The sequence below is a fragment of the Anomaloglossus baeobatrachus genome, chromosome 4, assembly GCF_048569485.1.
Source record: "Anomaloglossus baeobatrachus isolate aAnoBae1 chromosome 4, aAnoBae1.hap1, whole genome shotgun sequence".
NCBI lineage: Eukaryota > Metazoa > Chordata > Amphibia > Anura > Aromobatidae > Anomaloglossus > Anomaloglossus baeobatrachus.
Window position 1 is genome coordinate 675,859,569 of NC_134356.1, and position 17,267 is coordinate 675,876,835.

The 17,267-nt window shown below is 49.8% G+C and overlaps 1 protein-coding gene across 2 annotated transcripts in view; it reads right to left on the reverse strand.

Moving 5' to 3' along the window:
- GPC2 (glypican 2) overlaps nt 1–17,267 on the reverse strand; it is a 140,022-nt gene that overhangs the window by 26,166 nt on the left and 96,589 nt on the right. For both annotated transcript variants that reach the window (XM_075346681.1, XM_075346682.1), the window contains exon 7: nt 4,331–4,461. In XM_075346681.1, coding sequence (XP_075202796.1) covers nt 4,331–4,461 — 131 coding nt within the window. The remainder of the gene's footprint in view (nt 1–4,330; nt 4,462–17,267) is intronic.

A 17,267-nucleotide genomic window follows, 5' to 3' on the forward strand; every position in this document is an offset into this window, starting at 1 on the left:
GCCGCCCCATCTTCCACTGCAACTAGAGATCTGGCTGCAAGCCTGGAGATTGGAGGGTCCACCTTGGGACACTGTGTCCAGCCCTTGACCACGTCAGGGGGAAAAGGATAGCGTGTATCTTTAAGCCGTTTGGAAAAACGCTTATCTGGATAAGCGTGGTGTTTCTGGATTGCGTCTCTAAAGTCAGAGTGGTCCAGAAAACTGCTTAATTTACGCTTGGGATACCTGAAATGGAATTTCTCCTGCTGTGAAGCTGCCTCCTCCGCAGGAGGAGCTGGTGGAGAAATATCTAACATCCTATTGATGGACGCTATAAGATCATTCACTATGGCGTCACCATCCGGGGTATCTAGATTGAGAGCGGCCCCAGCATCAGACTCCTGATCAGTTACATCCGCCTCATCACACAGAGAGTCGTCCCGCTGGGACCCTGACCAGTGTGATGAAGTTGAGGGTCGCTCATAGCGAGCCCGCTTAGGTTGTCTGGGACTGTCGTCCGAGTCAGAGCCGTCACCCTGGGGTGCATGTGACACCCCCGGAGCTAGGAAGTGGTCCAGCTGAGGGGGACAAGGTGGCAATGAATCAACAGTGCCCATGGTCTGAGTTACTGGTCTAGACTGCAATGTTTCAAGAATTTTAGACATAGTCATAGACAATCTGTCAGCAAAAGCTGCAAACTCCGTCCCTGTCACCTGGACAGCATTCACAGGTGGTTCTCCCTGGGTCACCTCTAGCAGCGGCCCCGGCTGAGCAATTGTCACAGGGGCCGAGCACTGCACACAATGGGGGTCAGTGGAACCTGCCGGTAGAGTAGCCCCACATGCGGTACAAGCAGCATATAAAGTCCGTGCCTTGGCACTTTTGCTTTTTGCGGACGACATGCTGTTGTCTCCTTGAGAAATCTAAGGAGGGTATATAGCAGAAAATCACCAGCGACTGTACAGTGCAAAGTATTGCCAGCACAAAATACAAAGTACACTATGGCACAAGTGGGGGAGAGCCCTTGAGGGCTGCTTACCGCCCGCTGAAAGCGGGTGTGAGGTCGTAGAATCCCTTGTCTGAGTCTCCCCGTCTCCCCTCTGCAGCTCAGCGTGCAGGCAGGAATGGCTGCCGGCGTCCTGTGAAGAGGGGCGGACCGTGGGCGTCACAAACAAAAGTGCGGGAAACTGCGTCCCACTGTGCCTAGTGTGAGGGCTGGAGTATGTAAAACAGACTCCAGCTCTTAGCGCTGCTGGTCTGTACAGCGTCCCGCCCTCCTCCTGACTGGCAGGTCTGGGGGCGGGAACGATACGAACTAGGCCGCAAAAGCCGGGGACTGTAGTAATCTAGCGCGGCCGTCATATATGCACGGCCAGCGCGGAAGTCCCCGGCGCACCATAAATCCCAGCCGCGACGCAGTAAAAACTGACCCCCGCGGCCGGATCGGCCGATCGTACTAAGTCACCTCACTCAGCAGAGCTGTAGTGAGTAACGGCACAAGCGCAGCAGCGCTGTTTACCCCGGCGCACTAACACACCCAGCAATGCTGCAGTGTGCGTGCGATAACCACGGGGACACGGAGTACCTTGATGGAGCAGGGTCCTGTCCCTGAGGAAACTCCGCTCCGAATCCAGCAGATCCTCCAGGGGCTGTGGATGGAGCACGGCCTCAGTGCCCGGAGACCGGTAAAGTCACACTTCACCCAGAGCCCTAATGGGGATGGGGAAGGAATCAGCATGTGGGCTCCAGCCTCCGTACCCGCAATGGGTACCTCAACCTTAACAAACACCACCGACATAAAGTGGGGTGAGAAGGGAGCATGCTGGGGGCCCTCGTATGGGCCCTCTTTTCTTCCATCCGACATAGTCAGCAGCTGCTGCTGACTAAACAGTGGAGCTATGCGTGGATGTCTGGCCTCCTTCGCACAAAGCATAAAACTGAGGAGCCCGTGATCCCACGGGGGGGTGTATAGCCAGAAGGGGAGGGGCCTTACACTTTTAAGTGTAGTACTTTGTGTGGCCTCCGGAGGCAGTAGCTATACACCCAATTGTCTGGGTCTCCCAATTAGGAGCGACAAAGAAATGGGCACATTACTACAGGATGGGCACAATACAAGAGGATGGGGCACAAGAATGGGCACATTGTTACAGGAAGGGACACAAGGATGCGCCCATAACTACAGGATAGGGGCAAAAAAATGGGCACATTACTACAGGATGGGGCATATTACTACAGAATGGGCACAATACAAGAGGATGGGGCACAAGAATGGGCACATTACTACAGGATGGGGCATAAGGATGGGCCCATAACTACAGGATGGGGGCAAAAAAATGGGCACATTACTACAGGATGGGGCATATTACTACAGAATGGGCACAATACAAGAGGATGGGGCACAAGAATGGGCACATTACTACAGGATGGGGCATAAGGATGGGCCCATAAGTACAGGATGGGGGCACAAAAAAGGGCACATTACCACAGGATGGGGCACATTACTACAAGATGGGGTACATTACTAAAGGATGGGCACAATACAAGAGGGTAGGGCACAAGAGTGGGCACATTACTACAGGATGGGGCACAAGGATGAGCACATAACTACAGGATGGGGGCACAAAAATGGGCACATTACTACAGGATGGGGTACATTACTAAAGGATGGGCACAATACAAGAGGATAGGGCACAAGAATGGGTACATTACTACAAGATGGGGCACAAGAATGGGCATATTACTACAGGATGGGGCATATTACATTTTATTGGTATCTATTTTTATTTTTGAATTTTACCAGTAGTTGCTGCATTTCCCGCCCTAGGCTTATACTCGAATCAATAAGTTTCCCCAATTTTTTGTGGTAAAATTAGGGGCCTCAGCTTATACTCAGTTCGACTTATACTCGAGCATATGCAGTAACTCCAAGCTGAAAAATATAGTTTACTTTTAAAGGGGTTGTCCAGCTAATTGAAAATTAATGGTTGAAGTTGGGATTTCAATGGGATCCAGTCAGTCTCACTTCCACATTGGTTTTGAGCGGTTTTGTCCATCTCCCTATGTCGGTGACATGATTGAAGAAAACTGGCCAATGTGATAAAACAAGCCAGGGAGAGCCATGATTAACACTTTTAGTTCAGTGGCTGAAGCTATTGGTTCACATTGGGCCAGATTGGAGCATCTACAGAGCAGAGGAGACTAATCAGGTTCATTTTTATTATTGTTATTGTTCAACAAAATGCACATGGCATTTATAACAGTCCCTTCCTCTGGAAGAATAATTTGGGAAAAGGGGTAAGAGGGACCCGCTACTTTTAAGAAGAGCTGATGATGACTGTCTTGGCTTAAGGGGGTTCTCAAAAAAGTAATGCAAGATGGCTGCTGACACCTAATTCAGGCTACAATCTATCCTAGGCAGCAGCCTGAAGAAACACTACTCGAGACATACATATCACGTGGTGTTTCGCTATAAACTCGCTGAGTGTCACGCCACACTATACTGCTTCTGAGTTGCAGAGGCAGGCTCAGGCATCGACCAGCTGTATGCTCATTAGTGTTCAGACTAGCAGGAGTTAATTTCTGCTTGCCTGCTGGTTACCTCTTAGATCACATGTTGAGGGACACCTATCACAGTTACTCCCCCGCCTTTTTAAAATAGTGGAGCCTGCATTCCAATGCCAACTATAGCTTTTGCTAAACCGATCCGTGAGCTGTTGTGTTTCAGTTGTTGGTGATTTATTGCGTGCTGCGGAAATCCTCTTGTCACCTGGTTATTTCGTCCCTGCTCTTTATTTCCTCCTGATCATGTATAGTCTTATATCTCCGTGTGTGCTATCTGTGTGATAGAGGTTTGGTTTCCCCATTTTTCTATATCTGTGGGGTCAACCACTCCTTTCCAGACCTCTCCACAGGTGAGGGATTGGGGGTATAAGATCAGGGCTTGCCAGGAGTAGGGTAAGGAAAGTGGCCTAAACATCTTCACCACTAGAGGGATCTCTCGGATTAGGGACTGCTAGGGGCCCCCTATATGTGGGCCAGTCTAGGAGCCCCAGCCCCGTTATCCCCGTGACAATATATCCATGAGTAAGGCGGCATTCACATAGCCATGATTCATAGACCATCCATGGGTCTCCCAACCATAATATGTAAGTGTAGGTCAGGGGACCCGAGCTCAGCCTTGGCACCGCAGTACATACTTAGTCCAGAATACAACTTTGTGTGAATCCAGAATCACTCAGAAAGTGTGAGGGACACTGTTATATTAGAGTTGTCCTCCACTCCGGTACCAGCGCTGAAGTCTCGGTATTGGGGATCGTTCTTACTGACCGTGTATCACCAGAGAGAGAGGTACCTGAGTTGTGAGCTGGACGCTCTCCTCCTGCAGGGTCATTATTGCCTCAGAGATCTTCACTGCGATGGATTCTGTGGCAAGTTCCACATTGAACGGTCCAGTCAGACGCTCGGCCACTTCCTGCAGTCCATCTGCAAGGAGACACGGTAGTGACACCAGAACATAATATATAAAGACAATCAATATACACATAAAGAAAAAATAATCCTAATACGTTGTGTGGCTTCTATTACCTTGATTATTTGTGTGATCCAAATAAATGTGACAGCGCCCCTCCTATCTATGGACTACGACAGGTATTGCACCTCGTTCCATGTAAGTGCACCTATATTAGCCCTATAACTCTACACAACGTATATGTATCTGTCATGTGAGCCTGTAAATAACATCATACTAATGCCAAGGGTACTGACTGGATACGGGCTCCTCTTGTATACTGTTGGGCTCCTGGTAAATCTGCGAGGCACGGGGAGAACATCAATTTCAACCCCTGAGATGCCGCGGTCAGTAGTAGCAGCAGCCTCTAGTTGGTTAGACAGGAGTATTTCTCACAAGGAGTTTTGTACAAAACTCACCGAGTGTTCTCTGGTGCTTCTAAGCTACACAGGCAGACACCGACGTTGACCAGCTGTGGGCTCATTCATGGTCAGGATAGGAAGAGTTAATCCCGCTTTACACGCTACAATATATCTTACGATGTGTCGGCGGGGTCACGTCGTAAGTGACGCACATCCGGCATCGTAAGGTATATTGTAACGTGTGACAGCTACGTGCGATTGCGATTGAACGTTAAAACCTTCATCGCATGCACGTCGTTCAATTCCTAAAAATTGAAAGTCGGGTTGTTCAGCGTACCCGGGGTAGCACACATCGCAGTGTGTGACACCCCGGGAACGATGAACTGCAGCTTACCTGCCTCCTGCGGCTCCCGGCCGGCTATGCGGAAGGAAGGAGGTGGGCGGGATGCTTACGTCCCGCTCATCTCCGCCCCTCCGCTTCTATTGGCTGGCTGCCGTGTGACGTCGCTGTGATGCCGAACGTCCCTCCCACTCCAGGAAGTGGATGTTCGCCGCCCACATCGAGGTCGTATGGAAGGGTAAGTACGTGTGACGTGAAATAATTGTTTGTGCAACACGTTCAACAAATTGAACGTGCTGCACATACGATGGAGGCGGTTACGATCGCATACGATATCGTATGCTTAATCGCAACGTGTACAGCAGGCTTTAACCTCGGCTAGCCTGCTTGTTACTTCTGGGATCACATGTTGTTGCAAGCCTATCACATTGGCTCCCTTCCTATTTAAGATGGTGCAATCTGTCCGCTCATGCCGACTATAGTTTATTTCTGTGTTGGTCTGTGTGCTGTTGTGTCTCAGTCCTGCTGGTGATTGAATTGATTTGTGATTGGAGTTGTTGTGGAGTTCTTCAGTCGTCTTTTTGTTTCCTCCCGGCTCTTATTTTGCTCCTTTGCTTTTACTGTCTTATACCTCTGTGTGAGCATGCTGTGAGATAGAGTTTTGGTTTCCCCTGACTGTATTTCTATGGGCTTAATCACACTCCTGTCCTGGACCTCCCCTTGGGTTGGGGATGTGAAGGTCCAGGCTATGAATAAATTGTCCATATAATAAGATCACCAGTGTTTGTATGATTATTGTTCAGATGCTGTTGTACATACCAGAATGCACCTTTGGAATGTGTCATTGAAACAAATTATACTAGGCTGAACAATGCAAGTATTCATAACATACTGAGAGAATTTATAATCTGTTGGTTCACAGCATGTGGGATGTTGACTCCTTGTTCATGCTCAGCAAGGTGTTAAAGATAATGAAGCCAAAATGTACAATGAACAAAGAAGTATTCAGTAGCTGGTTCAAACCAGTATTAGGAAGTCAGTAGCAGGCTGATAACGTACTATATAGACTTTTGCTATTTATCTCTGACCAATTAGGGACAATGTTGAACTGAATAACTGTGTGTATTTTATAATATATGGATTAGAAGAGCTTTGAACGTCTCCCGGATAGAGACACGTCTCTCTGTGGTCATTTTTCCTCATACATACATCTGGGCAGATTTGATTTGGACTCAGACTCTGTGACCCTGAAGACCCCTTAGCGGTCTCCCCAGACAGGGGAAGGTGGTATAAGATCAGGGCTGGTCAGAAGCAGGGCTAGGGTGGTGGCTCAGACATCCTCACCTTCAGAGGTAACCTCTGGGATCATGGATAACTATGGCCCCTAGCCTGAGAGTCAGTCTAGGAGCCCCGGTCCCCTGCTGTCACCGTAATCACCATGACAGTATTGTAGTGTGTTACATGAGCGATCAAGCTCATTTAGGTTCAGGTCCCCTTTTGGGACTAAAATTATAAATAAACATAAAACAGGCCCAAGTTCACGCTTGCGTATTGACATTCCGATTTTTTGGAACAGACAAATAGAAATAATGTGAAAAAGTGAATCAATTGCCTAAATGATGCAAATAGAAGCAGACCAACCTTGTTGAATAATATGTGGTCCCAGGACAAAAAAAAAACCCTTTGAAAACTGTGACGACATAGACTCTGTCAGTACCTAACATGGGTTAAGTTTCTTAAAATTCAACCAGACATGATGATAGTTTGTTTATAAAAACTGGGAATAAGCCCCTAATTGCTCCTACAAGACTTTTAGGAGTCTAGTGTTAAAGTTCTTGTTGACTCCTGTAATTGCATAAATTCCCAAAATTGGCCAGTGAAGGCCAGACACCCAGACAAATCAATTAGGCGAACCTCCCATGGTATTACGATGTGTATTGCTAGATGGGATGTAACTTAGCTGTCTCTGCCTCATCTCTGGATATTTTGTATACGGCTTGAAATCTAGCCAATTAGAACCCAGTCTTATCCACCAATCGTGAAGACCCCAATGGTCTGAATGGAGAGCTCAGGGGTATAAGAAGGAGGACTGTCCATTGCCCGGGTAGACTCTTGCTACATACTACCAATCTAGGACCTGCGGATCCGATTGGCAAGCCATAATCGAACCTGGATTATAATACTACATGGACTTCAGCATCGAATGCAAGGATCCGGCTAAGATATCAGAGACTACCTAAAGAAGGAATCCAGCTTGGGACAATCCAGTCACCTGACTACAGACTTTGCAGCCCTCAGCCAGCTTCCTAAATCTGGCGTTATTCCATTCTCGGTGGGTGCCCATCGAAAGCGGGGTGCTGCTAGATTGGAGTAAGTAGCCCTGGAAGTTCTGAGGCACGGACATTGTAATCCCTGGTGAGCCAGTGGAAGGGTGAGGAACTATTGCCGGTTACATTCTGTGGTTTTGCTGGTTATGTGCTATGTGCCGTTAATTGTTTGGGGATCCAATAAAGTCTTAATATTGTGATTCCCTCACCCTGGGTTGTCTGGGTAGTGTTCCGTCCACGGTTAAGGAGGTCGGGCGTTCAGTTGGGATGAGCCCTAGGCCATGCTGTCTTTCTAAAGGCGGCCGGGCCAGCGGTCGAGAGCACCCACTAACCCCCGTGTCTCCACAAAAACCTCTTCAGCAAAAGAAAAAACTGCCCAAGAAGGGTTATTTGCTTTACTTGTTGATTTTGAAAGCCTCAAAAACAATCAATTTAAGCTAAAAAAGGCCTTAGTGTGTTATGTAAACTGCATAGTAATGAGAAATTCTCACCAATATCATAAAGAAATCATCCGGATCCTACAGGAAAAGTTAGGAAACCCTCATAAACATCAGATTGTATTTTTAAGTTGTAATTTCTCGATGGAAATTCAGGATCCGGCCAAGAAAAATAAATTAATCGATGGACTTAATGAGGAAAGCAATTAAAAATCCTCACAGAACAGCTATAAGCCGTAATAAATACTGTGCGTGTTACCACAAGGGTATTATATATCCACACTGCTCCCCGGGGACAGATATTTTGGAAATTAAATATCTAAAGCAGACAATATCCATATCCACACATCCCAGACGGCTCTTTTCATTTTATCTTTGGAGTATTTGTTGATATGTAATGGAGAACATTCTGGCCTGGTGGGCTGAACCTAACCCTCATAGACGAGGCTGCTCAGTTTAGTGGTAAAAGCTGGGGGGAGGTGATTAAACAAAAAAAATTCTAAAACAACCAGGTATTGAAATTACCTGAACCCAGAAATAGGGTGGGAGCTGGGTCTCTATCGAGAGAAGGCTTTTAGGGCAAGTACAAAAATTCAAATTTTTCATAACAGTATTGGGGGTCTCAGGACCCTTAGACATAATAAAGTCGTCCCAATTCATGAGAAATTGATGCCTGACTGCCCAGGAGGAATGAGAAGTGACCCAAAAGCCCTTGAACTTACAGGTTTCGACATAACATTTGGAAATGGCCGTCATGGAGGTTGACCAGCATTTATATGACCGGCTTTTATGTGATGATAAATCAGAATACAAACAAAAGGCTTCCAATTGTAAGGATTGACCACAATGGCCCTTTCCAGATACAGATGGTGGAGGGAACGCTGATGGTGATGAGATTAGCTGGAGATGAATAAAGGAGAAGGAGGATGTCCTTATTGACAAGGAAGGCAGAGACCACGTTGTCCAAGAGAACAAGGAATGATGCCGTGAAGCAAAAAGCAGGAAGACACCTAGCTTATGGAGGTCATGTACACCAGAAATGCCACCATTCACGATAAGGACTTTGGTGAGAGGTTTCGGAGAAGCTCAAAAGGAAACGCTTAGAATTCAGACAAAACAAGGAAAAGGTGACAAGGCTCCACCGAATGCCTGAAGAAGTGGAGTAGTGAGCTGTGGGAGAATGATCAGCCATGTTGTACTCAGATCCTGGGACAATTCGAGCAGGCCAGCTTTGAAGCTATGAGATGCATAAGTAAAAGTTCTCGCCAGAAAGGAGCCATAAGATGACCTCACTGTCACTTAGCAAGATTCGAGAAAAAACATAAATTATACAGTCTCAGGGAAATGAGACTAAATATGTGGTATTATATGGTAGAAAATAGTAAATATAGTAGGTTAATACAAGAACCAGAGCCATAGGCCTGTCAATATTGAAGAGTTATGGGCGCATACTAAGAGCCATGTTGCGACTAATGATGTCAGTTGATAGAACATGGCGATTTATGGTTTATTACAGAATTAGGTATTAATGTGTATGTATACGGAAAACGCCTTTTGCCGCAGAATGATATACGGTAGCTTATAAACATCTTTTTCTGCAATATGTGGCCTTTTGTATATAAAGCCACTACACCATAGTTCGGGGCCAGATAGCCAGACCACTCACTGCCTTCGTATCTGGACACTTGCGTGCCTTGTAGCCTGTATCTGCTCTATTGTGTACTCTAAATAAATCCTCAGCCCCTGCTTGAAGAATTGCCTACATTGTCTCCTTCGAAACTGTTGAGAGGGACTCATCCTTGGACACTCTCGTGATCTTACATGAGCTACTCCCTGAAGAAAGGTCTTTACCTGTGTAGAGCCTAGTCCCAGCGTGGTATCCCCACGCGTCCCCACTCACAGGCCCCAGCGGGGACGCCCTCCCTCTCACCTGCAGGGTCCAAGCGTGGTATCCCCATGCGTACTCACTTCCAGGCTCCGGCGGGGGCGCCCTCCCTCTCACTTGCCCGGCAGTCCCTGTCACTTCTCTCGTGTCCCAGGATCTGCAGCGGCCTTCTCCTGCTTCCTGGCCGCACACAGCTCTGCTGTGAGTACCTGTAGGCTGCACACGACTACGACCCTTTCTTAAAGGGCAAGGCATTCCATTACCCGGAAGCTACTTCTAGGTCACCTGTTACTCTAAAAGGTATTTAAGACTGCCTCCCCGTACAGAAGGCACCTGAACAACGTTGCCTATTGTGCGTTGCTAATTCTCAGGTCCCTGTATGTTACTGTGTCCAATCCTAGTACCAGTCTCGTGTGTCTAACCTCTGTCTTGTCCTAGAGCCTGCTCTCTACCACTACCTCTGTGCTGTCACGTCAGAGCCACTACCTCCGTGCTGCCATGTCAGAGCCACTACCTCCATGCTGCCATGTCAGAGACACTACCTCCGTGCTGCCACGTCAGAGACACTACCTCCTTGCTGCCACGTCAGAGACACTACCTCTGTGCTGCCACGTCAGAGCCACTACCTCCGTGCTGCCTCGTCAGAGTCATCAACATCCATGCCGCCTAGTCTGAGTGACCATCACCATGCTGCCACAACCAAGCACACCTACAGCGGACTTAAGAGACTAATCCCGTCTGTAAGAGACTTTTCTCCTCAGGTCACTGACTGCCATGCATTTAGGCCTTCTGTTGGAGTGCCACACAGCCCCTGTATAGGGGTTCGCTGCTGGTTGCTCCTTCAGGGGAGTCTGGTGCAGGGCCCAGTGAGTCCGCCACCGGACGCTCGCAGCCCCTCGGTGACCGTAACAACCTGTTTGTGAGAAGCCAGCATACAATGGAAAAGAATGGACAAGAGCAGAATTTTTTTTTTCCAAGAAGGCAGGGGTAAGGCCTCCATGTAGACCAGAGTCAAAGAAAAGTCCCAGGAATGGAAATAAGTTTTGTACGCAAGCACCTCTGTTTATACCAGCCATAGAAGGACCAGTAAGTACAATCTTGAACTTTTATTGAATTAAAGAGTGTTGCACCATAAGTAAGAGGGCTATATATACCAGAAATGTGTTGGTGATTGTTTTTGTGGACTGCTCTTGGATGTTGCCATGATTTTACAAATCCTCAGTAAAAGTTCAATATGTTATCTCCATTCGAGTTGACGCTATCCTTTGCATCCCATGTTGTTATTTCCATGGTAGACGTGTTGTTCTCAGCTCCAGAGGATAATAACTTTTTGTGATGAGCTGGCTTCCTTTCCTACTACTCTTACCCAGTGCGTCACAAGGCGATGCTACATGAAAGAAGGAAAGAAGGGAATTTTGTTACTTACCGTAAATTCCTTTTCTTCTAGCTCTTATTGGGAGACCCAGACGATTGGGGTATAGCTACTGCCCTCCGGAGGCCACACAAAGCACTACACTAAAAAGTGCAAGGCCCCTCCCCTTCTGGCTATACCCCCCCGTGGTATCACGGGTTCTCCAGTTTTAGTGCCAAAGCAAGAAGGAGGAAGCCAATAACTGGTTTAAACAAATTAACTCCGAATAACGTCGGAGAACTGAAAAACCGTTCAACATGAACAACATGTGTACCCGCAAACAACCAAGAAATCCCGAAGGACAACAGGGCGGGTGCTGGGTCTCCCAATAAGAGCTAGAAGAAAAGGAATTTACGGTAAGTAACAAAATTCCCTTCTTCTTCAGCGCTCTATTGGGAGACCCAGACGATTGGGACGTCCAAAAGCTGTCCCTGGGTGGGTAAAGAGATACCTCATGTTAGAGCTGCAAAACAGCCCTCCCCTACGGGGATGTCACTGCCGCCTGCAGGACTCTTCTACCTAAGCTGGCATCCGCCGAAGCATAGGTATGCACCTGATAATGTTTGGTGAAAGTGTGCAGACTCGACCAGGTAGCTGCCTGGCACACCTGTTGAGCCGAAGCCTGGTGTCGTAGCGCCCAGGACGCACCCACGGCTCTGGTTGAATGGGCTTTCAGCCCTGAAAGAACCGGAAGCCCTGCAGAACGGTAGGCTTCAAGAATTGGTTCTTTGATCCATCGAGCCAGGGTGGCTTTAGAAGCCTGCAACCTCTTGCGCGTACCAGCGACAAGGGCATCGGAACGGCGTATGGGCGCCGTGCGGGAAATGTAGATACTGAGTGCTCTCACCAGATCTAGCAAACGTAAATCATTCTCATACCGGTGAACCGGATGAGTGCAAAAGGACGGTAAGGAGATATCCTGATTAAGATGAAACGAGGATACGACCTTAGGGAGAAACTCCGGAATGAGGCGCAGCACTACCTTGTCCTGGTGAAACACCAGGAAGGGAGCCTTGGATGACAGAGCTGCCAGCTCAGACACTCGCCGAAGCGATGTGATCGCAACGAGAAACGCCACCTTCTGTGACAGGCGAGAAAAGGAAACTTCCTTCAGAGGCTCGAAAGGCGGCTTCTGGAGAGCAACTAGAACCCTGTTCAGATCCCATGGATCTAACGGCCGCTTGTACGGGGGTACGAAATGACAAACCCCCTGCGGGAACGTGCGCACCTTAGAAAGAGGTGCTAGACGCTTCTGAAAAAACACGGATAGTGCTGAGACTTGCCCTTTGAGGGAGTCTAGCGACAAGCCCTTTTCTAACTCCTATTGTAGGAAGGAAAGAAAAGTAGGCAATGCAAATGGCCAGGGAGACACTCCCTGAGTAGAGCACCAGATTAAGAAAATCTTCCACGTTCTGTGGTAGATCTTAGCAGACGTGGGCTTCCTAGCCTGTCTCATGGTGGCAACGACCCCTTGGGATAATCCTGAAGACGCTAGGATCCAGGACACAAAGGCCACACAGTCAGGTTCAGGGCCGCAGAATTCCGATGGAGAAAACGGCCCTTGGGACAGTAAGTCTGGTCGGTCTGGTAGTGACCCCGGTCGGCCGACCGTGAGATGCCACAGATCCGGGTACCACGATCTCCTCGGCCAGTCTGGTGCGACGAGTATGACGCGGCTGCAATCGGATCTGATTTTTGCGCAGTACTCTGGGCAAGAGTGCCAGAGGTGGAAACACATATGTGAGCCGGAACTGCGACCAATCTTGCACTAAGGCGTCTGCCGCCAGAGTTCTGTGATCGCGCGATCGTGCCATAAATGCCGGGACCTTGTTGGTGTGCCGAGACGCCATTAGGTCGACGTCCGGCACCCTCCAGCGGCAACAGATTTCCTGAAACACGTCCGGGTGAAGGGACCATTCCCCCGCGTCCATGCCCTGGCGACTGAGGAAGTCTGCTTCCCAGTTTTCTACGCCCGGGATGTGAACTGCGGATATGGTGGATGCTGTGTCCTCCACCCACATGAGGATTCGCCGGACTTCCTGGAAGGCTTGCCGACTGCGTGTCCCTCCTTGGTGGTTGATGTATGCCACCGCTGTGGAGTTGTCCGACTGGATTCGGATCTGCTCTCTTTCTAGCCACTTCTGGAAAGCTAATAGGATAAGATACCCTGCCCCGATTTCCAGAACATCGATCTGAAGGGTGGACTCCTGCTGAGTCCACGTCCCCTGAGCCATGTGGCGGAGACAAGCTGCTCCCCACCCTGACAGACTCGTATCTGTCGTGACCACTGCCCAGGATGGGGGCTATGACAATGAGGTGGGAATAAGCCACTATTGCAGAGAGTCCTCGGCCGTCAGGGAAAGGGAGACTTCCCTGTCCAGGGAGGTTGACTGCCCGTCCCTTTGGCGGAGAATGTCCCATTGCCGTTGGCGCAGATGAAACTGCGCAAAGAGAACTGCCTCGATGGCTGCCACCATCTTCCTTAGGAAGTGCATGAGGCGCCTTAAGGGGTGCGACTGGCCTTGACGGAGAGACTGCACCTCTGTCTGCAGTGAACGCTGCTGGTTCAGCGGAAGCTTCACTATTGCTGATAGAGTATGAAACTCCATGCCGAGATACGTTAGTGATTGAGTCGGAGACAGATTTGACCTTGCCAAATTGATGATCCACCCGAAAGTCTGGAGAGTCTCCAGCGTAACATTCAGGCTGCGTTGGCATGCCTCGAGGGAGGGTGCTTTGACGAGTAGATCGTCCAAGTACGGGATCACCGGGTGTCCCTGAGAGTGCAAGACTGCTACCACTGCTGCCATGACCTTGGTGAACACCCGTGGGGCTGTCGCCAGACTGAATGGCAGAGCTACGAACTGAAGATGTTCGTCTCCTATCACAAAACGTAGAAAACGTTGGTGCTCCGTAGCAATTGGCACGTGGAGATAGGCATCTTTGATGTCTGTTGAGGCAAGGAAGTCTCCTCGAGACATTGAGGCAATGACGGATCGGAGGGATCCCATCCGGAACCGCCTGGCGTTCGCATGCTCGTTGAGCAGTTTCAGGACTAGAACAGGACGGAAGGAACCGTCCATTTTTGGAGCCACAAAGAGATTGGAGTACAAACCCTCGCCCTCGTTCCTGAGGGGGGACAGGGATCACCACTCCTTCTGCTCTTAGAGCGTCCACCGCCTGCAGCAGGGCATCTGCTCGGTGGAGAGGTGGGGCCGTTCTGAAGAATGGAGTCGGAGGACGAGAACAGAACACTGTCCTGTGCACGTGAGCACAATGTCCGTCACCCACCGGTCTGTGACCTGTGGCAGCTAAATGTCGCCAAAGGCGGGGGAGTCTGCCATCAACCGCGGATGCGGAGAGAGAGAGAGAGAGCTGAGAGTCCTGAGGAGACCGCCTTGGTAGCGGTTCCTCCGACTGCCTTCCTTGGGCGAGATTGAGCCCGGCCGGAATCTGAGCCCGTCTGAGGTTTTGTAGCCCTTTTGCACGAGGACAATTGGGACCTGCCGGAGCTTGGGAAGGACCGAAACCTCGACTGTACTTTTAGGACAGTATTAACAGGGTAAGTCGCAGTGCAGACATTGCGGGGTTACGGACGCCTCTGCGGTACAGATGTCCCTGCTCAAGGTCAGCTGCGCAAGAACAGCTGAAAAGGTTAGGTTGCCAATACGGCTGTGGATGCCGGAGCAACCGACACGCCGATAGCCTCCTAGGCAGATTTCAACCAGAGTCCATCTGTCTGTGAATGGCATCTTTAAGTGAAGCCCCATCTCCAGTGCAACTATGGCTCTAGATGCAAGCCTGGAGATTGGAGAATCCACCTTTGGACCCTGGGTCCAGCGCTGACCACGTCAGGGGAAAAGGGATAACGTGTATCCTAAAAACGTTTGGAGAAGACGCTTATCTGGTAAGCGTGGTGTTCCTGGACTGCTTCTCTGAAGTCAGCGTGGCCAGAAAAAAACTCAATATCTGCGTGAGATACTGAAAAGGAACTTCTCCTGTTCGTCTCCTATCTCCACTGGGGGAGCTGAGGGAGAAAGATCCAACCTTCCATTGATGGACGGTATAGGATCATTCCGTATGGCGTTACCACCCGGTGTATCCGGATTGAGAGCGATGTCAGTATCAAAGCCCTGAAGAGCTGCCTTTTGGTCAAGTAGATTGCCCATGGGTGCAAGTCTCTATATTATGACTACTCCGTCCCTGTCCATGGACAGGGTTGACAGGAGGTTTCTTTGGCCACAACTAGTAGAGCCCCGGCAGACGAAGTGCTAGAGACCCCGGCAGACGACGTGCTACAGGGGAGCATGCACACAATGGGACGGTGTCATGAACAGCATCCCATGTAGTAAAAACAGCACTGAAATCTGTGTTGCTTTTTTGCCGCTGCCGACTAGCTATCTAGAAGTATATAGCCAAGATTGGTGACCGTACAGTGCAATGTATAGCATACAGGCATAAAGTACAAATGACCACTGCAGCACAAGCAATACAAGCAGCATAGAAGCCTGTGCCCTGGCACCCCTGCTCTTCTGCTGCTGTATGCTAGTCATCTAGGGGAATATAGCCCAGAAGAGTGACCCTACAGTGCAATGTATAGCATACAAGCACAAGTACAAATGAACACTGCAGCACATGCAATACCAGCAGCATAGAAGCCTGTGCCCTGGCACCCCAGCTCTTCTGCTGCTGTAGACTAGTCATCTCGGGGAATATGGCCCAGAAGAGTGACCATACAGTGCTATGTATAGCATACAAGCACAAGTACAAATGCACACTGCAGCCCATGCAATACAAGCAGCATAGAAAAAAACCTGTGCCCCAGCACCCTTGGTTTTCTGCTGCTGTAGTCTAGCCATTTCATGAGAATATAGCTAAGACTAGCGACTGTACAGTGCAATGTATAGCATATAAGCATAAACACAAATGAACACCTCAGTCGTGCAATACAAGCAGCCTAGAAAGCCTGTGCCTTAGCACACCTGCTTTCCTGCTGCTGATGTGTCGCTCCCCCAGCGGGCATATAGCGACCTATGCAGTTAAAAACAACACATGTACACACTGCAGTTATATCGTGGTCAGCACTATGTGTGCCGCTTACCGCCCGCCTATAAGCGGGTGTATGATCGCCACCGTCCTGCCTTGGTGCCGAAAGTCCGAGCTCGGACTGCAGTAATGGCTGCCGGCTTCTTCCCCAGCTCATGTGAGGAGGGGCGGGCCGTGGGCGTGCCCCCAAGGCAGAGCGGGAATCCGGCGTCCGACAGTGTGCAGTGAGAGGGCTGGAGCATGTAAAAAGGCTCCAGCCCTCGGCGCTGCTGATTGCTCAGCGCCTGTCCCCTTCCCTGAGTGACAGGGAGGGGGCGGGAACGAAGCGGCACTAGGCCGCAGAAGCCGGGGACTGGATTTATAAGCGCCGCCGCCGTAAAAGCGCGGTCGGCGCCAAGTCCCCGGCGAACTACAAGTCCCAGCCGCGCCGCCGCTCCCGGAGCGTCCGGCGCGGTAGTTCCCAAAACACAAAGTCACTCAGCAAAGCTGCAGTGACTGTAACCCATTACTGTCCCCGGCGCACTAGCACACCCAGCAAGTCTGGAGTGTGCTGTGCCTGTGTGTACGGGGACACAGAGTACCTGTAATGGTGCAGGGCCATGTCCCTGAACGGTACTCCAGCTCCGTATCCAGCAGGTTCAAATGGGTCTGTGGATGGAGCCCGGCGTCAGAGCTTTGAGGCCGGCAGGATCCCACTTCCACAGAGCCCCTCAGGGGGATGTGGAAGGAAAGCAGCATGTGGGCTCCAGCCTCCGTACCAGCAATAGGTACCTCAACCTTACAACACCATCAACGGGTGAGAAGGGAGCATGCTGGGGGCCCTATATGGGCCCTCTTTTCTTCCATCCGAAATAGTCAGCAGCTACTGCTGACTAAAATCTGTGGAGCTATGCGTGGATGTCTGACCTCCTTCGCACAAAGCTTGAAAACTGGAGAACCCGTGATACCACGGGGGGGTATAGCCAGAAGGGGA